The sequence below is a fragment of the Heloderma suspectum genome, chromosome 5 (genome assembly GCF_057233095.1).
Source record: "Heloderma suspectum isolate Gila_16-S chromosome 5, 16-S_ref, whole genome shotgun sequence".
NCBI lineage: Eukaryota > Metazoa > Chordata > Lepidosauria > Squamata > Helodermatidae > Heloderma > Heloderma suspectum.
The window spans coordinates 150,346,655-150,369,724 of record NC_139462.1 but is presented as its reverse complement, the minus strand read 5'-3'; the positions used below and the strand labels follow the sequence as shown (position 1 = coordinate 150,369,724).

The 23,070-nt window shown below is 45.0% G+C and overlaps 1 protein-coding gene across 2 annotated transcripts in view; it reads left to right on the top strand.

Moving 5' to 3' along the window:
- HECW1 (HECT, C2 and WW domain containing E3 ubiquitin protein ligase 1) overlaps positions 1–23,070 on the top strand; it is a 291,424-nt gene that overhangs the window by 77,936 nt on the left and 190,418 nt on the right. For both annotated transcript variants that reach the window (XM_084857787.1, XM_084857788.1), the window contains 2 exons: positions 8,369–8,696; positions 19,387–19,494. In XM_084857787.1, coding sequence (XP_084713913.1) covers positions 8,369–8,696; positions 19,387–19,494 — 436 coding nt within the window. The remainder of the gene's footprint in view (positions 1–8,368; positions 8,697–19,386; positions 19,495–23,070) is intronic.

Sequence of the window (23,070 nt, the reverse complement as noted above, 5' to 3'; positions counted from 1 at the left end):
GACTTTTAAATTGGAATCTCATTCTACTTGTGCTAGTCCACATTAGCACAACTGTGCATTAGTACTAATGTGCACTTGCCCTAATGCACATTAGTGCAAATCCCCCCCCCCCAAGTGAAAAACTGATCTGCACTTCCACAGAATCCACACTGTAAATTCGGTCCTGTTTAACCTCAGAACCTGCACCAAATGGGTCCGAAGCACCCCAGTGGGTAACCAAGCAATCCCAACAGGTAAACATCAACCCAAAACACCACTACAGACAAGATTGTAACTTGAAACCATATTTATGGCTTTATTGCTGAAAATTCAGGAGAAATGCAAAACAAAGAAAATAGCATGGTGGTTATATGAGCGTTCGAAATTCTCTCTCCAATTACAGGGAAAGAGAATGCAACAAAAACAGAAGATAAATCAAAAGAATTGCAATTGCCAAAGTTGGTACTATGAACTTGGCCAATAAGATAACGGCTTGAGCTTCTAACATTGTTTTGACTCCTCTTTCTAACTTACTCCTGTTTACTACTTGCAGTTCAAAGTTAAACAAAAACCATTCAACCTGTGTGTTAACCTGCCTGTGGCCTCCTCCTGCTTCTTACGTGAATACAAAACTTATGCTGAAGCATTACTAAGTTCCTCTAGGCATAGGAAGAGTAGAGGAAGGAGTTGGGGTGAACAGAAAACTCAAAACTTGGGAATAATTCCAGTTCTCACCTTTGAAGATGGGATTCCAAATCCCCTCTTCAGATACAACCTCCAAGTCTCAAGCTTAGAAAACACTCCAAGTCCCAAATCCAGAGATCACTCTTAAGTGCCAAACTCAGAAATTACTCTAAGTCCCAAAGTCTAAGAGTCTAAAAAGGTCCATAGTTACCTAAATCCATGGGTCTGGTGGCACAGCAGAAAGAGGGAAGTGGAGCAGCAGCAGCAGCAGGAACAAAAAAAGCACCACCCTGGAGCTCCCATTGCCTGGGCTTTTATACCCCCACTCTGGTCAAAGGTGGGGCCCAAGGAGCAATGAGACAGTCAGCCTCCAATAGGAAATGGGGTGCACGTGGTTAGAGCATTTGCTCACCAATCAGAAACAAGGTGTCCCATCTATCTCTCATGATTTCATGTGTCTGGGGAATGTGTTTGGCACTATTTCAAACGGGCTACTTTAAATGTCTCCACATATGACCCAAAGTCTGCCATCTGGGCATGCTATCTTGATTGACACATTGCTCTTCGGTATATCTTCTTTGAACTCCCAGTCATCTTTGGCCATTTTTGGTCATATCCACCCAAACACCTCCTCCTAGTTGTTGCTCGTGCTCAGGGCTACACTTCCTCGCCCAACTAGTGTTGAGTAGGGACATTCTCTTATCAGCAGGTGTACACCACGGAAGTCAAAACAGTACTTTTCCTCCTCTCAGTAGGCATCTGAGCATGCTCAGTTCTGCTGTTCATCTCATTTAGACACTCTGCCGGCACGTTGTGGCCTTGAGCAAGCTCTGTGAAGCCGCTTGTAAAGACTGCTGCATTTTTTTTCCTTCTTCAAAAACAGTCCTGAAAAATCTCAGAGTCTCAGTTAGTGAAATAACATCATTTAGTATAGAATCAAACTTCATGGTCTTCTCGCCCAGGGGTCAAGAGTCTGGAATACAAAGCTGCTTATGAGTCTGGGGTCTTCTAGGGGCTCTTCTTGTAGGCCTCTCCCAGATTAAAACAGCCATCTTTACTCTTGGTTAACCCTTTTCAGTACCAGATTAACACACACAACTCAGAAAAAGATGGTCCACTGTAGAATCTGCAGGTCAACTTCGTAGAAATCTGAACTGATTTGAATCCATTGCAGATTTCTCCAGCATCCCTCCCCCAGTATTGGATACTGCCTTTGGATTCCTGATGACTAATAATACTTAGAAAAATCCTATGCAACAGGCTTCATTGCCTCAGCAGGTTTCATTTCTCCTCTCTGACCTCGTCCGTTCCTCCTCCATCCACCGATGACTTCATCCATCCCTGAGTGAACAGAGATAAGAGAGGCCACTGGCCTTGAGCCCATCAAGCTTCCTGCCCACTTCCTCAGAGTCCTCTCTTGAGGCCAGCTGAAGCCAGATTGTACTAGGTTGGCAGTAAGGGGATCCTTGCCTACTACTTACTAGCAAAAAAGCAATGTCGTGTAGCAAAGATTAAGGCCTTTATTGAGCAGCATCTGGGTCAAGAAGACCCAGAGAAGGAAAGACCAATTTCATGGGGCTGCCAACCAGTCATTCCAGCAGGGCTCTTGTGCTTTGGACAGTGGTTTGACTGACAGCAGGGTGGCAGGTGTAGTGTCCTTCACAGTAGCAGCTCCATGTTAGGTACACATTCACCTGTTGCATAACTGCCATGGAGCAAGGAGGTTGTCAGAGGATCATCCTGGTCTCTGCTGCTGGCTGTGGTGTGGGCCTGCCTGGTGGCCTGCCTGGAATGGGATGTGGGATGGATCCTGTACCTGTGGAGAGCAAGGGGAGGGAGAGTGATAGCAGTTGAAGCACATACTGTCGTCCCTGAACCTGGATGCACAGTAGGGGGTTTGAGACGGTGTGAGAATGAAGCGAAGAGTGTTGCTACCTGAGTGGTCATGCTTCAGCCTCCCTTCCCACCCCCATGAAGGTGGGGGATATGCAGTGACTGTGATTAAACTCTCCCCTTCCCCCTTGGGGGGCATGCCATTGAACTCTGAATGTCTAGGAACAGTTTGTTCTGTGGCATGCCTCTGCCCTGCGATGCTCCCTGCGTGGGGTTGATATACTGACGGTGGTGTGCTGCAGTTGGGTGTTGAGTTCCACCATATCTTATGATCGGTCATTGTGACATGGATGGGGAAGGGGCAGCAGCTACTTTTGTGGGGGCAAAAGTAGGGTGGGGTGGGAAGCAGCTACTCTATATTGTTTCCCCCCCAGACTGAAGTCAACAGGAGGCACAATTCTTGTGCCTGGTCTGGGACTGGTGTAAAGTTGTGTCATTGGCAAGGGCAGGGAGGAGTCTAGGACATGGTGTAAGTGGCATGTCTTCGCCAGCGGAACAGCTGCACCAGGAGACTGTTCTGCTAGCGTAGCTGATGCATCCCACTAATGTTTCCGCACTGCTGGCCCCACATTTCCAGGTTGTGCTACCATGCCCTGCTTCATCATTTTCCCCCCATTAATCAGATGTTTTGCTTTCTCCTTTTTCTGCTAAAGCACAAGAGCACAAATAAAACATAATTTTTAATTGTAGTTTTAATTTATTTTTTCCTTCAATCTCAATGGAGTGAAGTTAAATAAAAAAAAATTTTTTAAAGGTCAGTGATCAAATGATGGCATTGCTCAGGCTATGAAGAGGACATGAATAATTTTTTGAGTCAACATGCTGATGATCTTGCCTCTGGGGACAGGTACTATGGGACTGTTGTGGGGAACATAGCACTATATTAAGTGTCATGTGGAACCACTGTGATTTCAGAAGAGCAGCGCTGCAGCAGTGCTCAAGGGCCTTGGTAGGGAAAGGACCTTGATTGTCGCATTATTTCCTGTGGCACATTCCAGGTGGATTCACACATACAGTATTTGATAACTTGTTACTCAGCGACTCCCAGCTGAATGTGTGAGCTGCCTCCAATTAAAAGCACAGTGTTTCAAGTAATGTGAGACTATATAAATATAACTTCCAATAGCATATTGCCCTTATAGAAGTCTGTGGTACAACCACACTTGGAATACTGTGCACAGTTCTGGTCACCACACCTAAAAAAAAGATATTGTAGAGTTGGAAAAAGGGCAAAAAGGGGCAACTAAAATGATCAAGCAACTGGAGCAACTCCCCCAGGAGGGAAGCTTACAACACCTGGGATTGTTTAGCTTGGAGAAAAGGGGAGTGAGCGGAGACATGACAGAGGCATACAAAATTATGCATGATGTGGAGGAAGTGGATAGGGAGACATATTTCTCCCTCTCTCATAATACTAGAACCTGGGGTCATCCCATGAAGCTGATTGGTGGGAGATTCAGGACAGATGAAAGGAAGTCCTTCTTCACATAGCACACAGTTAACTATGGAATTCACCACCACAAGATCTAGTGATGGCCACCAGTTCGGATGGCTTTAAACAAAAAAGCTTAGACAAATCCCTGGTGGAGAAGGCTATGAATGGCTACCAGTCCTGATGGCTATATGATATCTCCAGTATCAGAGGCACTATGCCTGTTTACACCAGTTGCTGGGGAACATGGGCGGTTCTGTGTGTGTGTGTGTGTGTTCTGTTGCACTCATGTCCTGCTGATGGGTTTCCGGAGGGCAGCTGGTTGTCCACTGTGTGAACTGAATGCTGGACTAGATGGACCCTTGGTCTCATCCAGCATAGCTCTTCTTATGTTCTTATATGAAAGCTGTTTCTATAATTTTGGATCTGAAATGTCTGTTCTGTACAGGCATTTAATTGCTTGAAGTTCCATTTTTGAGCGATGAACATGTGTGTGTAAGTTTAGCTTCAGGGCTGCTTCGCAAATGATGCTGTGCACACAGGTGTTGAGGGAGGACACATTTGCATCCACATACACTGCTGTGTGTGAAGATAGATGCATGTATTTTGCTTTGCTGCTTATACCTTTCATTGGGAATTCACAGCCAATTGTGGCTTTCCAATTGATGAGTATTGGGTAAAAAACAACAACAGAGATGTGTACAATCTTCACACACGACAGTGTACACAGGCATATATCTTTCCTTTCCTACACTCTCCTGTGTGAAGTGGCTAACAACCAACTACAAAGGGAGTTTAGAAGGGAGCAAGTTCTGTCCTGTACAAGGTGGACTGTGGATCCATAGGGATGTACGAAAGTCACTTACCTTTTCGCAGGGGTGCTTCGCGGTGGGGGGGAGGCGCTTCGCTTCTCCCCCCGAAGTTCAGGCGAGGGGGTGGAGGCGTCCCGCCTCGCCCGGCCGAAATTCAGGCCAGGGGGGGAGGCGCCCCGCCTCGTCCGGCCGAAATTCAGGCCGGGGAGAAGCGCCCCGTCTCCCCGGCCACGAAACAAAAAGTAAAAAAACAAACAAACCCGTGATAGGCTACGTAACAATTAACGTAGCCTATCACGGCTAGATTTCCAAAGTCAGCCGTGATAGGCTACGTAAATCGTTACGTAGCCTATCACGGGTGACTTAAAAAAAAAAAAGTGCGTACGCAAATGGCGGCGCCCTATGGGTGCCGCCATTTGCATTCCTTATTTGGTCCCGGTAGTCTACGTAAAGATTTACGTAGACTACCAGGACCAAATAAGGAACACAAATGGCGGCGCCCATAGGGCGCCGCCATTTGCGTACGTGCTTTTTTTTTTTTCAGAGTCACCCATGATAGGCTATGTAACAATTTACGTAGCCTATCATGGCTGACTTTGGAAATCTAGCCGTGATAGGCTACGTTAATCGTTACGTTGCCTATCACGGGGTTTTGGGGTTTTTTTACACTTTACTTTGTAATGGCGGCGGCGGCAGCCGGTCAGAAGACCGGCTGCTGCCCCCGCCCCCGACGAAAGGCTGACGAACCGCTGCTGGGACCCGCCGCCGGGAGGGACATTCGCCAAAGGTAAGTCCCATCCTGGGGGAGGCAGGGGGGCGGAGAATTTCACCGCCGATTTCGGGGGGCCGAATGCGTTGGCGCTTGGCCCCCCGAAGATTCGGGGAGAAATTCTCCGCCATCCCTATGGATCCAGCATTGAAAGAATTGGTCCTTAAGCTTTCATCCATTGGCATAAAAGCCCCAGAACATCCGTGCCCTTCATACTGCAGGGAGGACAGAAACAGTGGAAAGGGAATGGAGATTATAGTTTCTGGTCATTGGCAGGTGTGGCATCGCCCTTCCTATGGGCTGTAAGTGGACTGCTGTCCCCCTTCAACAGGGTTAGACACAGTGGTGCTGTCAGGGAAGGACTTTGGGGCAGAAGTCCAGTGCCAACTCAGCAGAATGGCCAGGAGGGCCCCTAAATACAGCAGGCTTGTCTTCCCACATTTTGAAGCAAGTGAAGTAATATACATTACCATCCAAAGCTCCCCATAACACCAGAGTCTAAGATTACCTAACTGTACCACTGGGTGGACAGCATAAGACACATAGCCTGTATGTAAGTGCCTACCAAAACCTTTTGTCTGGTCTTCACAGCCTTGTGCTCCTCCCCATTTAGTTACTCAGATTTACATTGCCTACCATAATGTTGTACAGGGATCCCTCTGACCAAAATCACAAAATGGGGAACAGTGGGAAGGGAGGGAGGAGGTGCATCCATTGGCTTCAGGTTTCATAGTCCTGTTTCGGGCAATAATAGTAGATCAATAATAATACATGTCTGCAGTGTGGAGGCCACTTGAGCTCGCATCCTCAGGGAGGCTCCACTCAGCAGTTTGTCTGTGTGCAGTTGCTCAGCATGTGGACCAACCTTCATATAGCTTCCATCACACCACTGCAAACCACCAACTGGAATGTGTTGCTGCAGTGTGGAAAGCAAAGCCCATGGCAGATAGGTGGCGACGTGCTGCCACATTCAGCTTGTCCCGGGGATAGGGATGCACGAAAGTCACTTACCTGGTCTCGCAGCTTGCTTCGCGGTGGGGGGGAGGCGCTTCGCTGCTCCCCCCGAAGTTCAGGCCAGGGGGGAGGCTTCCTGCCTCGCCCGGCCGAAATTCAGGCCGGGGGGGGGAAGCTTCCCGCCTCGCCCGGCCGAAATTCAGGCCGGGGAGAAGCGCCCCGTCTCCCCGGCCGCGAACTTCAAAAGAAAAAATAACGCCCCTGTGATAGGCTACGTAACGATTAACGTAGCCTATCACGGCTAGATCTGCAAAGTCAGCCGTGATAGGCTACGTTAATCGTCACGTAGCCTATCACGGGTGACTTTGAAAAAAAAAAAAGCGCATACGCAAATGGCGGCCCCCATAGGGAGCCGCCATTCGCGTTCCTTATTTGGTCGCTGTAGTCTACGTAAAGATTTACGTAGACTACGGCGAAAATAAGGGCAACGCTATTTGCGTTGTCCTTATTTTCGCCGTAGACTACGTAAATCTTTACGTAGACTACAGGGACCAAATAAGGAACGTGAATGGCAGCTCCCTATGGGGGCCGCCATTAGCCGTACGTGCTTTTTTAAAAAAAAATTTTAAAGTCACCCGTGATAGGCTACGTGACGATTAACGTAGCCTGTCACAGCTGACTTTGCAAATCTAGCCGTGATAGGCTACGTTAATCGTTACGTAGCCTATCACGGGGGTGTTTTTTTTTTTTTTTAACTTTTCTTGTAATGGTGGCGGTGGCAGCCGGTCGAAAGACCGGCTGCCGCCCCCGCCCCTGATGAAGACCTGCCGAACCGCTGCCGGGACCCGCCGCCGGGAGGGACATTCGTGAAAGGTAAGTCCCATCCCGGGGGGGGGGGCGGAGAATTTCTCCCCGAACAACCTTTGGAGGACCGAATGCGTTGGCACTCGGCCCCCCGAAGTTTCGGGGAGAAATTCTCCCCCATCCCTACCCGGGGAGCAGGTCCAATATGGAAGTAATTCCCCATATGCGAGGAAGGCCTCATATTTTTAAAAGGCCTGTTACCCTGGCTGCTACTCTCCTTTCTCCCCATCTGGGATGATGATGCTTGGTGGTTGCTCAGAAGCACTCTCTGCATAGGAGCAGGTAGTAGAGAGCCAGCTATGGCAACAAGGTAGCTCAGCATTCGGGCACCAAAGGGATTCAGCTGAGATGCTCACCTGTGGTTCAGTATTACTACAGAGCAAGGAACTGAATTGTCAATAGCAACAGCCTAGGAGCATCCAGGGAGAGATCTCAGCTGGCAAACACCAGTGATTTTTGTCAAGGTGACTCTGCATCTTCTTGCTGAAGCGGATGGGCCAAGCAATGAAAAAAAAGATGCCTGCAATAGGACACAGGCGAAGATACTGCCTTAGCTTCCAAAGGCTGGTTATTATCGGCCAAATAAAAGAGTCAAATGGGAATGTGTTTTGCTGCTGAAAGTTCTGTGTCTCATTAAGTCATAGTGCATTTCCAGTAGAATGAATTCCACTTAGGTAAAACATGTTGGTACGAATTCATATTGCTTCATAATAAGAGACGGACAATAAAAATAGTAGTCTTAATAACAACCAGCTAATGGCAAATTCTTACCAATCTTTAATTCGTTAGATGCAGCTGTCTGTAGTATGCATGACGTGTGTTGCGCTACATCCAAAAGTTGTTAAGGGGGACGTTGCAGTCATGCAGGAAGATTGCATTCATTCACTTCCTCATTTTTATTTCCTAAAATGTGGATATATGTCAGATCCAGCAAAAAAGTAGTTTCTGAATCTCAGTGACTCCCCTCTTTGATTTTGACAGAATCTGTATCAGAACAGGTTCCTAAGCCTGGCTGCCATGGCGGCGTCTCCATCTCGGAACTCGCAGAATCGGCGCCGGTGCAAAGAACCTCTGAGGTACAGCTACAACCCAGACCAGTTCCACAATATGGACATCGGGAATGGTCCCCATGAGGCAGTCACTATTCCACGCTCTACCAGTGACACGGACTTGGTCACCTCAGATAGCCGATCAACCCTCATGGTCAGCAGCTCCTATTATTCCATAGGACATTCGCAGGATCTAGTGATTTATTGGGATATAAAAGAAGAAGTGGATGCAGGGGACTGGATCGGCATGTATCTCATTGGTAAGTCAATCCTGCGCTTCGGATTTTTCATTAATTCTACAGATATAAAGTGCATCTAAAGCAGGTCTGCACAGCATATGACCCATCAAGCTGAATACAACCCACAACCTACGTATTGTGTCCCAGTCCCAGTGTTCAACCCCAAATAGGCAACTTCAATAACAGAAGGTCTGTCAAACAATGACAGCAACAGGAGGTTTATAAAACTTTTTTTGAGCTGCCTTCAGCTTGGTGATGGTGAATGAATGCCTTGTTCTGATTTACAGGCAAAGATGTATATTTACAAGTAATTTAATTCAAGGAGACTTATATATGCTGCTTCTCATGTCAGATTAGTGGTGGTTTTCTCTGAAAAGCCAACATAACTCAGTGGCTGTTGTTTGGCTCAGGCTTGAAAAAGATGGGTTCAGATACCAAGTCATCCATAGATACAGTGGTTTTTGGTAAGTTACTATCTTCCAGGCTCCAGTTCTTTTTTCAAAAAAAGGAAATCATTGTGATGCTGTTGTAAGGACAAAATGCAACACATTTACACTCTGTGGTAAAGTACATTGCAAGTGCTACAGAAAGGGTAAACAATAAAAGGCTGCACAGCTTAGAGCCAAAGGAGACTTTTTTTCTTTTTTAAAATCCCCATGTGGCATTTTGGGAAGCAAACGGGTGTGGGAGGAAGGTTTAATCCTTCACCTCCTGGTGTGTGATGGTCCCAATCTGAATCAGAGCCAACCACACTTACTCTCCAGTAAAGAAAAGAAAAACGGATAGGCTCAGCTACACACTACACAATTAACATAACATGTCGTTTGACCCTCAGTCACCAAAACCGACAGCAAAAAGCTTGCTATCATACATTCCCTGGTAAGGAGCATAAGGTATGAATTGGCTCTCAGTTTATCCGCAGATGACACACAGCATCTAAGGGAAAGCACGCGCAAATCAGAAGTATCCACCATACGTTGTTTGATCATTTCATAGAGTGATCTCTTGCCTTGCCTTTTGTTACATGGCTCCACGTCTTGGGGGGAGGGCAAGGGGATGATGCTTGTCACAGTGATCTGTCTTGTTGAGCCGTTATCTCTGGGTCTCTGATATCAGTGCAGCACTGTCAGTATTCCTTTATGCATTCCTGGAAGTTAGTGAGTCAACCTGCAGAAAATTATGCTTACCACTATCTATTACATCTACATAAGCTTGCTGAGAGTGAGCCTCTGTTCTGGATTTCTGGGTGCCACCTCCCATTCTTAAGACTCTAAACTCTCTTTTAAACTACTTGAAATGGACTGAGGGATAATGAACAGTATAATATCTTGCAAATTGCAGAAAATGGTGAAACTTACCATTTTATTGGATTTTGAGAGGGAGATCAAAAGGGAACTGTTTCAAGTTGAATTATTGTTAAATAACGTATTGGAATCCTTGTAATAATATTGCATGATCTTTCTCTCTATCTCTCGTCTCTCTCCCACTCATAAAATATAGGTCTATCTTTCATTGCAATTTACTTGTGGTATATTACTTTTAGTGTGTGTATGTATTATTCTTTGGTTTGTGTTATTCCCTATAACCAAAAAAATGTGTGTATATCAGTGCTCAGTACTGGCAAGTAACTGATGTAGACAGCCTGTTAGCAGTTGAGTGGTATGGGGTGATCTCCCCACACAGCAGATTGCCCAGACTGAGGGAGAGCAGCATGTCTGGGAGCTTTATAGCAGGCAGTGACACAAGATTGGCTTTCTGGGATCACCTGATTTTCCAGGAGGTTTCTGTGTTGTGATTCCTAGTGTCCTAGAAACCGATACCTGACGCGCAAGGTTTCTGGATTAATCCCTGCAGGGCATGACACCATGAAACTGTTAAGAGTTTTTCTTCCTTTTAACTTAATTTTATCTTAAACCCCTGTCTGAATGTTTTGAAAATATATATATCCTATACAGAAAACATTTTGGAGCTTGTCAAACATAAGGCCCCATACTCTTTAGGGGTCCCCAGTTAGCCTGTGGCATGCCTTCTACACACATTTTTGAACCATCTTCAGGGCTAGAAACCAGTTGCCCTTAGTATCAGCCTACTCTTCCCCCCACTTTCCCTCTAACCTTAAGCTTAGAGTCAAGGGACACGTCAAGTACAGGAGAGGAGAGGAGAGGAGAGGAGAGGAGGGGAGAGGGCGGCACAGCAAACCAGAGGAGCAGTGATAGTGAATTCAGATGGAATTGACATTGTCCATGGGAAAAGAAATGCAAGAAAGCCAAGTGGCTGTCTGATGAGGCTTTACAAGTAGCTGACGAAAGAAGGGAAGCAAAAAGCAAGGGAGAAAGGGGAAGATATATCCAACTGAATGCAGAGTTCCAGAGAATAGCAAGGAGAAACAAGAAGGCCTTCTTAAATGAACAATGCAAAGAAATCGAGGAAAACAACAGAATGGGAAAGACTAGAAATCTCTTCAAGAAAATCGGAGATCTCAAGGGAACGTTTTGTGCAAAGATGGGCATGATAAAAGACAAAGAAGGCAGGGACCTAACAGAAGCAGATGAGATTAAGAAGAGGTGGAAAGAATACACAGAAGAACTATCCAGGAAAGATCTGAATGTCCCTGATAGCCATGATAGTGCAGCCACTGAACTTGAGCCGGACATCCTCGAGAGTGAAGTCAAGTGGGCCTTAGGAAGCATTAGTAACAACAAAGCTAGCGGAGATGACAGTATTCCAGCTGAGCTATTTAAAATCCTAAAAGATGATGCTGTGAAAGTGCTGCATTCAATATGCCAGCAAATTTGGAACACTCAACAATGGCCGCAAGACTGGAAAAGGTCAGTTTACATTCCAATTCCAAAGAAGGGCAACGCCAAAGAGTGTTCAAACTACCGCACAATTGCGCTCATTTCACATGCCAGCAAGGTGATGCTCAAAATCCTACAAGCTAGGCTTCAGCAGTATGCGAACCGAGAACTACCGGAAGTACAAGCTGGGTTTCGAAGAGGCAGAGGAACTAGAGATCAAATCGCCAACGTTCGCTGGATCATGGAGAAAGCAAGAGAATTCCAGAAAAACATCTATTTCTGCTTCATTGACTATGCTAAAGCCTTTGATTGTGTGGATCACAACAAACTGTGGCAAATTCTGAAAGTGATGGGAATACCAGACCACCTTACGTGTCTCCTGAGAAACCTGTACGAGGGTCAAGAAGCAACAGTAAGAACCAGAGATGGAACAACCAATTGGTTCAAAATTGGGAAAGGAGTACGACAAGGCTGCATATTGTCACCCTGCTTATTTAACTTATATGCAGAGTACATCATGAGAAACGCCGGGTTGGATGAATCAGAGGTCGGAATTAAGATTGCCGGGAGAATTATCAACAACCTCCGATATGCAGACGATACCACCCTAATGGCAGAAAGCGAAGAGGATCTAAAGAGCCTCTTGTTGAGGGTGAAAGAGGAGAGTGCAAAAGCTGGTTTGAAACTCAACATTAAAAGAACTAAGATCATGGCATCTGGCCCCATCACGTCCTGGCATATAGAAGGGGAAGAAATGGAAGCAGTGACAGATTTTACTTTCTTGGGCTCCAAGATCACCGCAGACGGTGACTGTAGCCATGAAATTAAAAGACGCTTGCTCCTTGGGAGGAAAGCTATGGCAAACCTAGACAGCATAGTAAGAAGCAGAGACATCACCTTGCCGACAAAGGTTCATATAATCAAAGCTATGGTTTTCCCAGTAGTAATGTATGGCTGTGAGAGCTGGACTATAAGGAAGGCTGAGCGCCGAAGAATCGATGCTTTCAAACTGTGGTGCTGGAGAAGACTCTTACGAGTCCCCTGGACTGCAAGGAGGTCAAATCAGTCAATCCTAAAGGAAATCAACCCTGAGTGCTCATTGGAAGGACAGATACTGAAGCTGAAGCTCAAATATTTTGGCCCCCTAATGCGAAGAGAAAACTCTCTGGAAAAGACCCTGATGCTGGGAAAGACTGAAGGCAAAAGGAGAAGGGGACGGCAGAGGATGAGATGGCTAGATGGCATCACCGATGCAATCAATATGAACTTGAGCACAATCCAGGAGAGAGCACAGGGCAGGAAGGCCTGGCATGCTATGGTCCATGGGGTCACGAAGAGTTGGACACGACTGAACGACTGAACAACAACATGGGAAAGGAACATGCCTGTGTCCTCCCTCCTTAAGCATGTAACTCAGTGGTAGAGCACAAGCTTTGCATGCTGAAGGTCTCAGGTTCAATCCCCGGCATTTCCAGGTAGGGCTAGGAAGGAACCCTTCCTGAGACGCCAGAACCACTGCCAGTCAGTGCTGACATTACGGGGCTAGATGGGTCAATGGACTGACTCAGTATAAGGCAACTTCCTATTTTGCTAGGCAAATCGTGGGTGTAGAATTTTGGCTCTTCTGTTTTAGAGTATTTGGATCCAAACTCTGTACCCCAAAAATTCCTTTATTGCATAAAAGATTAGCCATATTTCTACATTGTTTTTATGTGAATGAACAGCGTTATCACAAAATTGGTTCTTGCTTTCTCCAGTCTGGACATCTGTAGCTGCAACTGCAGCTTTGCCAACGTGTTTTATGCTGTTACACAGAATGAAGTGAGAGATGCCCTTGTACAGATTAATGTTGTTGGCAACTATCTGTTGATGAAGATATGCACTTTTCAGCTGTCACTGACATTTCTTTGTGGTGCAGCACAGCAGTTGAAAAAGGCTGGACAAGACCCTTTTTGTGGCTTCGTACACAAAGTTCTGGCTACCAGCGATACAATCAGGCTCATGTTCTCAGGATCATGGTGTTACAGAGGCCAGGTAAAACTGGGCCAGTTTGCATAACCACGCCAGTATCAGGCACAGTGTAATGCAATGGAGCCTAGTGGCTCTGATGTTAGTGGGGCAGTGGATCCGCTTCGGGTTTCAGTCAGAACCAGTCAGAACTCTAAAGGAGCTATCCAAGGTGCTCCGCTACTTTAGAGTTCTGCCAGAAACCCGAAGTGGCTTCACTGTCCCACTGACATCGGAGCCACCAGCCTCCACTGTATGTAGTTTCTCAGTAAGAAAGGAAGGTCATTCTACACCTGCTTTGTTGCACTGTCATTTAGATCCTATAACTTTGTTAGCATAGCTTCACACCTTGGATAGCAACTTTAGAGTTCTGACTGAAACCTGGAGCAGACTCCTTGCCCCACTGACATCAGAGCCACCAGCCTCCACTGGTTTAAACATGATTCCAGGTGTGCTGAAAAACATGGTCCCAAGATATGGTCTGAAGGCATATGAAGCAGCCACCTTGCTGAAACTAAGCAGGGCTGGATCTGGTCAGTGCTTGGAGGGGAGACCACCTGGGAACCAAATGTAGCCACCTTGAGTTCCACAATGGAAGAAAGGTGGGATGTAAGTGTAATAAATAAATAAATGGTGTCGTGTTTCAATTTGGGCATCACCATGGTATGGCATCCTGGCCGTAGATCCCTTCTGTGCCACCGTTGACCAAGTTTAAATGTGATACTAGCCATGTGGTTGGGTAAGTTTTTTTTGTTGACATGCCCAGCATGATGTTTAAACCGTGCTTCAGAGACTTTGGATCATCTTTTCCTGCATTTTACCGGTTCAGACTATAGGCAGCTTTTGTTTGCCCTTTTTTTGTTTATTTGTATGTTTGAATGTTCCCCCACAGAGGAAAAAATATCCTGTGCATAGAAAATAGCATTTTCTATAGAGAGAATGGGTCTTGAACAAAAGGAACAGAATAGGGAGAAGAGGCCTTAAACAAAAAAGAACTTCTAAATATTGACAACAATGAAAGTAATAGAAATATGCCATACAAGGAAGAAATATGCCACAAAATGTTTTTTAAAACTTTGTTGGGCATGCCTTTTTGAATATCAGCTGTAGTGTTAAGCCCCACTCTGCCTGGATACCATTGGGTAACTTAACATAGGTCACGAATGTCTGTCATAGAGTCCAGTACATAAACTATCCTTTCATGTGCCTTGGGGCGCAATCCTATGCATGTTTAGACAGAAGAAAGGCTGTCTGGCTGGGGCATGCTGGGAGTTGTAGGACTTTCTTCTGTCTAAACATGCATAGGATTGCGCCCTTAGTCCATGATTGCATGTGAGGATAATATAACACTGTGCTTATTGATTTACACCGGGCTTTCTTCTACAGTAACCTTCTGGGAAAGCCAAAACATTTTAAAGGGTATCTGATAAAAGTTCATTATGCACAGAACCTCTAGGGTCCAATTTTAGGCTGTATTTGTTCTTCTTCTTCTTCTTCTTCATTATTCAACCATTTCTTTTAAGTTTGTCAAAAATATTCTTGACCTAATTAGCTGCTGAAACTTTGCTTCAAAAATCGCATGCTTCTTTCTCTTCTCTCTTGCCTTTACTTTTATTTTCCCCCTAAAAGGCAAATCTCTCTAAAGCTATATGCAATACAAACCCCGCTCTAATTAGTGAGGTTTTTCTCAATGTACAGTTTACTTGCATAAAAACCCTGATCCCAAGTCCACTGAAGTTCACAGTAAAAGGAAATTAATGAAAGATCAACTTTGGACCAATGTTGTATTTCTTGTAGAAGGGCACAGTATGTACCCCTATAACACTGATGTACAGCTATGATTTTTTAGAGAACATTTTCCACATCAGTTTGCCAGCCATGGAACCACTGCACATTTCAGAGGATCTGTCCTAGAGCAGGGGTGCAGAACCTCAGGTTCAGCGGCTAAATCCAGCCTTCCTGGGGTCCCAGTCCAGGCGCTCCGGGTTTCTCCAGGTGGCCACACCTTTTCTCTCAACCACTGATTGTTTGGTGGTTTCATGGCTTTTGTGCAGTTTTTTCCCCATTTTCAAAGATTGAAATGCCTCTTCTCAGCCTTAGTTACTGGCAGTAACAGCTTTAAACAAAAAGATGCTGGTATTTTGGCCTCATCCTTATTGCCTTCAGCCCACCGCTTTTGCCTTTCACCCTTCCTACCACTGCAGTGCGGCTCCCAAAAACATCTCCAAAATGGAATTTGGCTCCCAGGCTGAAAAAGGTTCTGCACTTTCAGTTCACACAGAGCATGATGACCAGATCTGTTGTGCTGACCATTGTTCCATTTGAATTGAGTGTGTGTGCTCAGTTCAAATGAACATAAGAGCCCTGCTGGATCAGACCAAGGGTCCATCTAGTCCAGCATTCTGTTCACACAGTGGCCAACCAGCTGTCGAGCAGGAACCCACAAGCAGGGCATGAGCACAACAGCACCCTTCCACCCATGTTCCCCAACAACTGGTGTACAACAACTGCCTCTGGTACTGGAGGTAGCACATAGCCATCACTAATAGCCATTGATAGCCTTTTGCTCCAGGAATTTGTCCAACCCCCTTTTAATAAAACATACCCAACATTTCCCTGTGGCTGCGCATGGATTGGTCGTGGTGCTCAAACTAGTTGCCTTCACATATGAATCACATAAGGGGGCATCACACAATTACTGGGGAGCAGGGCTGCACTGCTGGTCCTGCCCCCAGACCTGCCCCAAGAAGACATGGGTGTCTGGGGGTGGGGGGAGCAGCAAGGGCCTGCTCCCTGGTTAGTGCATGTTGTTAATTCCCTTCCTGATGTTCGTTCCCTACCGTCTTTCATGGAACTTAGTCTGCCATGACTGACTGAGGAATTCCTGACAAACTTCTGAAGAACCCCAGAGTTTCTTTGAACATAGTTTGAACACTACTTATGTATATAGCATTACTTTGATTCCTTTGGCTGTTTTCAGCCTCTTGTTAATGGCACTCATTGCATAGCATGTTGCTGAGGGCTAAGTTTTTCTTTACTCTGTTGTAACGGAGCATGGCCCTGATGTGGATCAGGACCACCACCCACTGGAAGGGGAGGATGAAACCTTCCCTCTCCCACTGTTTTTTCACCAAAATTCCTCCTCTACAGTGGGGAAGAAACAGAGGGAAGGTTTCCATTGGTGTCAATGGGAGCTTTAAAAAAAACCCATAGGGATGGGGGGAGGGGGAGATTTAATTATTTATTTTATTACATTTCTATACCACCCAATAGCTGAAGTCCAGGGAAAAAATAGTTGTGGGGAAGATTTCATTCTCCCCTCTTGGTGTGTGGTGGTCCCAATCTGAATCCGGGCTGTGCGCACTTACACTATAGTAAAGAAAGACCTAACGTTCAGCTACACGATTAATGTCATCTGTAGTTTGGCTCATAGATTCCATATAAATAAAGGTTTGTGATTTGCTTTTGACTTATCTAAATGATCACTGGTGGGAAGAGAATAGGGTCCATGTGCCTCAGTCCAGAGAATTGTGGGAATTGCCCATGGCTGGACACATACTGTTGCATGTCTGGCTGCAGAGTGAACTGCATGGAGGCTTCTAAATGGAATTATGGAGGAGGCTGTATAATGTGTTGCTGGACATCTGTGTGTGTTCTCTTCTGGCCCCATATAGTGGATAAAGTGGAGATTTTGCCTATGAAGCAGATCCACTTCTGATGCACTGGTGCATTTGTTCCCATCCCAGTGATTGTATATCGAAGCCCAGAAAATCCCAGAAGCAGGTTCCAAAGGGGGACAGTTTTCATACCTCTCATGTCTACTGCCACATTTAAACAAAAAAGGAGCTCAAGTTCAGAGTCAGGGGACACCTTTTGCTTCAGGTGCAAAAAAGTCCAAAGCTGGCACTGCATATGCCAATTAATCTTAATTTGTCAAGCTAGCAATCTTGAACTGTGTAGCCAATATTGTGTTAACATTCTTTTTTTTAACTTATGGGAAAAATTACAACATTGGTGTTTAATGAAGAAATGGAGCGTGTGTGTGTGTGTGTGTGTGTGTGCGTGCGTGTGTGACTATGATCAGATCCATGCATGCAAATATATTTTCTTATAGGTCAGTGATAAACCATCCATGCAGATCATGCATCACAATTGTGAAATTGGCAAAAATACAATAAGAAAATGAGGTATGCAAAAGTTGAACCAATGGAGGGGGCATTGAAGATGCTCCTTGCTTGATCTAAGACAGAGGTGGGCAGCTATGGGAGGTCCAGGGGCCATTTTCCATGTATGCTGCCCTGAGCTGTTTGGAGGAAGAGTGGATTATACAAGTTATTAATTAATTATGACCTACAGGAGTCTGAACTTCATTTCCTTTGAAACTAATTTATTGTTTTTGCCTGAAATAGGATGGAAATGTCACTGTGTATGTCCATCACTATATATTTACAACGGCTAAAATTTGCCAACAGATTAGATAAGCCAAATGTCTCATTTTTCCTGTATGATTTTTAACTTGTCTATAACTACACTGGTGTCCCCAAACCATGTCTCCAGCTATTTTTGCCATTATGTTATGTCCATAAGAAACTTCAATAGCTGCTGGTTTTCTCTGCCAAAAGGCATTTTCTGTTTCCCTCAGGGATATGAAATTTACTCTTCAAAAATTATTTTGTGTGGGCAAGATTCAATACCTGTCTTGCTAATACTAACTCTGGAAGTATGGTGGGTTTAAAGTTCACCAGAGCGCATGTGCCTGCTATATCGCAAAATGATAGCTGTAGTTTTGTTCTGAGGAACTCCCAGCTTCCCTTGAGGAGGGAACCTTACTCTTAATATAGCCTTTCTGAAATCAATGGAACAATTTGTGAAGCAAATATTGTTTGAGGAGAATTTTAAGTTAACAATTTTAGATCAGTTGGAGATGTGACAGTACTATAAAGTATAAAATTGAAATACACTGGGAGACAGGGCTGGAACCTGTGCTTGTATGGTGCAATGCTATGAACCCAGACAAGTAAAAGGATCTTAGATAATTAGTATATGATGGAATGCTCCACCATGAAAAAAGGTTTCCTGCAAACATAGAAAACTCATGTGCCAGAGTTAGGAAAAGGCTGAGCTAGAATCTGTTACCCTGATGTCTAGTTTCCTATGTGGAGAAATTTATTTATTTTATAGAGTAGTATTCGGCATGGGGCAGGGGAAGGGAACATTTCCTGTCATGAACTTCCTTAAAGGTACAATCCTATGCATGTTCAGACAGAAAATGTCCTACAACTCCCAGCATGTGGTATGCTGGGAATTGTAGGACTTTTCCCTGTCTAAACAAGCATAGGACTGCGCCCTAAGTTAACTTGTTTTAGGAGCCAAGCGAATGTCATATTGTTGCCCAGAAAGAAATTACACAAATGATAGTAGGCCATGCTTTCAGACCTTAATATAGGAACATAAGAAAAGCCATGCTAGACCAGACTAAATGCCTTTCTAGCCCAGTATTCTGTCCACACAGTAGCCAGCTAGATGACTATGAGAAGCCCATAACAGAAATTGAATGCAATAGCCCCTCACACTTATGTTCCCCAGTAACGGGTATTGAGAGACATACTGCCTCTGATACTGGAGGAAATATATAGCCATCATGACTAGTAGCCATTGATAACCTTATCCTCCACAATCCTGTGCATATTTAGACAGAAAAGAGTCGTACAACTCTGTCTAAACCTGCATAGGATTGCGCCCTAATTTGTCTAATCCCTTTTTAAAGCTGCCCAAGTTGGAGCCATCACTACATTTTGTGGTATTGAAGTCCATAGTATAAGCATGCACTGTGTGAAGAAGTACTTCCTTCTCTTTACTCTCAAATAATTGGACCTCTTCTTTTTTTCATTTTGTTAACTTTGCAGATGAGGTCTTGTCTGAAAATTTCCTGGACTACAAAAATCGTGGGGTGAATGGCTCTCACCGAGGTCAAATTATCTGGAAGATTGATGCCAGCTCATATTTTGTAGAGCGTAAGTATTTTACAGTGCAGTTACACTATAGTTCAGTAAAAGCAGGAAGAGCTGAGCTCCTAGTGTTTTGCGGAGGGGGGGGCATTTCATGTGTGCGACAAAAAAAAAAATTGATTGCATGCCAGAGCTGTCACTGCTTTGTGAACGACAGCAGCTATTAATGCGTGAATGCAGTGGGTGGAATTGCACCCGTAATTCTTTTTATGTAGATGTAATTAAGCATGAACTCCTTATAACATCATACAATGTGAGGATTTCACAACAGGTGCTAAATGCTTCCATGTTTAGAGACAGCCAACCTGATTCTCATTTTCACTTATGCTTATTTGACATCAGGATAATTAAATCAAATGGGGCTTTTATTCTTATCCTAAACTTCTCTAGTTGGGATCAGTTTCTGGTTGAGCAAGTCTGCAGTTCCACTGCTTGTGTGCCTCTATGGTGTGTGTGTGTGTCTAGTATTTCTCATGCACTGGAAGTATCTGTATTGAAATAAGCACCTCTCCCTTCCCTGCTTTTGTTGTTTCTGCAAATGTTGAAATTTAGATTGTAGGCTCTTTGTGAAGGGACCTTTCCTTTTTTGTGCATGCTTATATATATGTTTTATAATGTATTTTTAAGGTTTAATCTTTTGTAAGCTGCCCAAGAGAGCTTTGGCTACTGGATGATATAGAAATGTTAATGATATTGATGTGCCATGTATACTGATGGTGCTAAATAATACATACACACATAAAGATATATACATTATAAAAGGAGTTCAAAGAAAATAATTGAATAGAAACATTTTGAACAATATATCCATTCTGAGATATAAATCAGGAATTTAATGTAATCTGAGACAAAGTAATTTTAATTTATATCATGAGGAAATAGAGGACAATCTAAAGCCACATGATTTTAGATTCTTTTACATCCTTCCTAAGAACTGGCCCTACATATAGGTCACAGCAAGAGATTGGTGCTGCTTCACCATCCATTACTTTACAAGTGCAGTAGCTGACCCTGCTATCAAGACTTTGCCAGAGCAACAGAGTACCAGTTGAAAGGCCTGGATTGTGAGTTTTCACTAGTCTTCAGCTATTTATTTATTTTATATTCTGCCTTTTTTCCTCCTTAAGGAATCCAAGGCAGCGTACATAATCCTCTTCATCCATTTTAGTCTCACAACAACAACTCTGTGAGGTAGGTTGGGCTGAGAGTCTGTGACGGGCCCGAAGTCACCCAGTGTGCTTCCATGGCTGAGTGGGGACTAGAACCTGGATCTCCCAGCTCCGAGTCCCAACACTCTAGCCACTATACCACACTGGCTCTCATTACCTAAAGACCCCTGGGCCCTTCTTGCAGGCTGCTTTTCCACCAAGCATATGTCAGTGCTGCTTCTAACTCTAGTGTCCTAGAGGCTTTAAGCCAGGATGACTGGGTGATCTTGAAGAAATAAGACCCAAGACACATAGGGCTTTTGAGATAATCACATGAAACTTAATAGGGCATCATTTTGTGTATACAGAAATGGATGGAATTCACAATTAAATGTAATCGTAGTGACCTGAAAATGACCCAAGGGAGTTGCATATACGTGGTGAGTTCCTAGGCTCGTAGTTCAACTTTGTAGATTACAACCAGGATGGGATAGCTGGTCAGACTACCGAAGAACACCTGGGGACAGATAGAAACAACCCTGCTGTATGAGCATCTTGGGCTTCTAATAAAAAGCATACCTGGATTCTCAGGAAACCTGCTAAGTAGCCCCAGCATACAGTCAACTTGCAGCAAGTCAGCAAGCAACTGGTGGGATTGAGGCAGTAGAAACTATCAAGACCAGAAAATTCCAGCCAAGAGACTTGATCCGGATGTGCCTTAAAATATCCTAAGACACCTTGCTCATGTAAACATGTACATTTCTGGATGACAACTTCTGAATCAATCTCTGGAATCTCTGAGGCTAACCTTGAGCAGTTTTAAATATAGGAATTAGTTGTGTGTTGGATGTGTCTGTCTCACTCTGCACAACTCATTTTTGATGGTGATGGGAGACCAAGGTGCACAAGGAGAGTCAACCCCATGTGAGTCAACCCCACGTGCCTTCCTCTCCATGTATATCACGATTCTCCCAGCCCACCAAAGAGCTGTTGGTCAGGCTGGGAGGAGCCCGCTGGGGTGGAGAGAGCTTCTGTCCTTCTCCACCCCAGCAGGGAGAACCATTGAAAGCCAAGATCATGCTGGCTGACACCAGTGCAATCCCTGCTTTCAGAGGGATCTCAGTGCACAGGGAGAGGCAGTTTAAGCATTTCCTTCCCTGCATGCTGAGATGGGGGGCGGGGGAGAGGAAGAGTGAAAGTGTCCCCTGTCTGTGTGCGTTTGTCTGGGTATGGAGAAAGACTGTGTGTGTGTTTCAGAGTGGGGAGATGAGGGGAAAGCCTGTGTGTGTGTGCACACTTGCAGCCCCCAACCCACCATCCTTTGGCAGAAGTGGCCCTCAGGAGGAAAATCAGTTGCCTACCTTTGCTTTTGTTAATGTAGAAAAACGTGCCAATTTACATTGCCTAAATCTAGAAATGTGTCTGGTTTGTTTACTACAACGTTGGCGTTCAACAGTTTCTAGCAGCTTTAAATTGCTGTTAAAAAGGGTCAACTGCCATTATGCAAATCTACATTTTTTAAGTCTGGAATTAATGAATTCATCATTTACTTACTTACTTACTTACTTACTTACAATATTTATATACCGCTCCCCATCAGATTTCAGAGCGGTGAACAACATGGTAAAAGAATAAAACAACAGGTTAAAAGAGTTAAAACATTTTTTAAAAAGACAAACCCCAGCAAAGTGGAATTTAACAAACCACGGCTGGTCATGCAAGGAAGGCCTCTTGAAATAACAACGTCTTCAGGAGGCGTCAGAAGGAACACAATGTTGGCACCTGCCTGACCTCTAAAGGCAGGGAATTCCACAGGAAGGGAGCCACTACATTGAAGGTTCTTTTCCTGGTGGACTCCAACCGGGCCATGGGTCCATGTGGAACCACCAGGAACATACCCTCTGATGACTTCAGTGACCGGGCAGGTTGGTGAGGAAGGAGGCGCTCTCTCAGGTATCCTGGTCCCAAGTTGTTTAGGGCTTTGTACACTAGTACTACTACCTTAAACCTGGCCCGGTAGCAAATAGGCAGCCAGTGCAGTTCCCTCAGCAGAGGAGTTACACGCTGAAAAGGGGCAGCTTCCGACAACAGCCGAGCTGCTGCATTCTGCACTAGCTCCAGCTTCCGGACCAGCCTTAAGGGCAGCCCCACATAGAGCACATTTCAGTAATCCAGTCTTGAGGTTACTAATGCCTGTACCACCGTGGTCAAGCTATCCCTGTCCAGGAGAGGCCATAGCTGGTGAACCAGCCGAACCTGGTAAAAGGCACTCTGAGCTGCCACGACCACTTGGGCTTCCAGTGACAATGATGGATCTAGGAGTGCCCCCGGACTACAGACCTGATCTTTCAGAGGGAGTGCAACCCCATCCAGAACAGGCAATGAGCCTATCTCCTGGACCCGGGAACCACTTACCCACAGGGCTTCCGTCTTA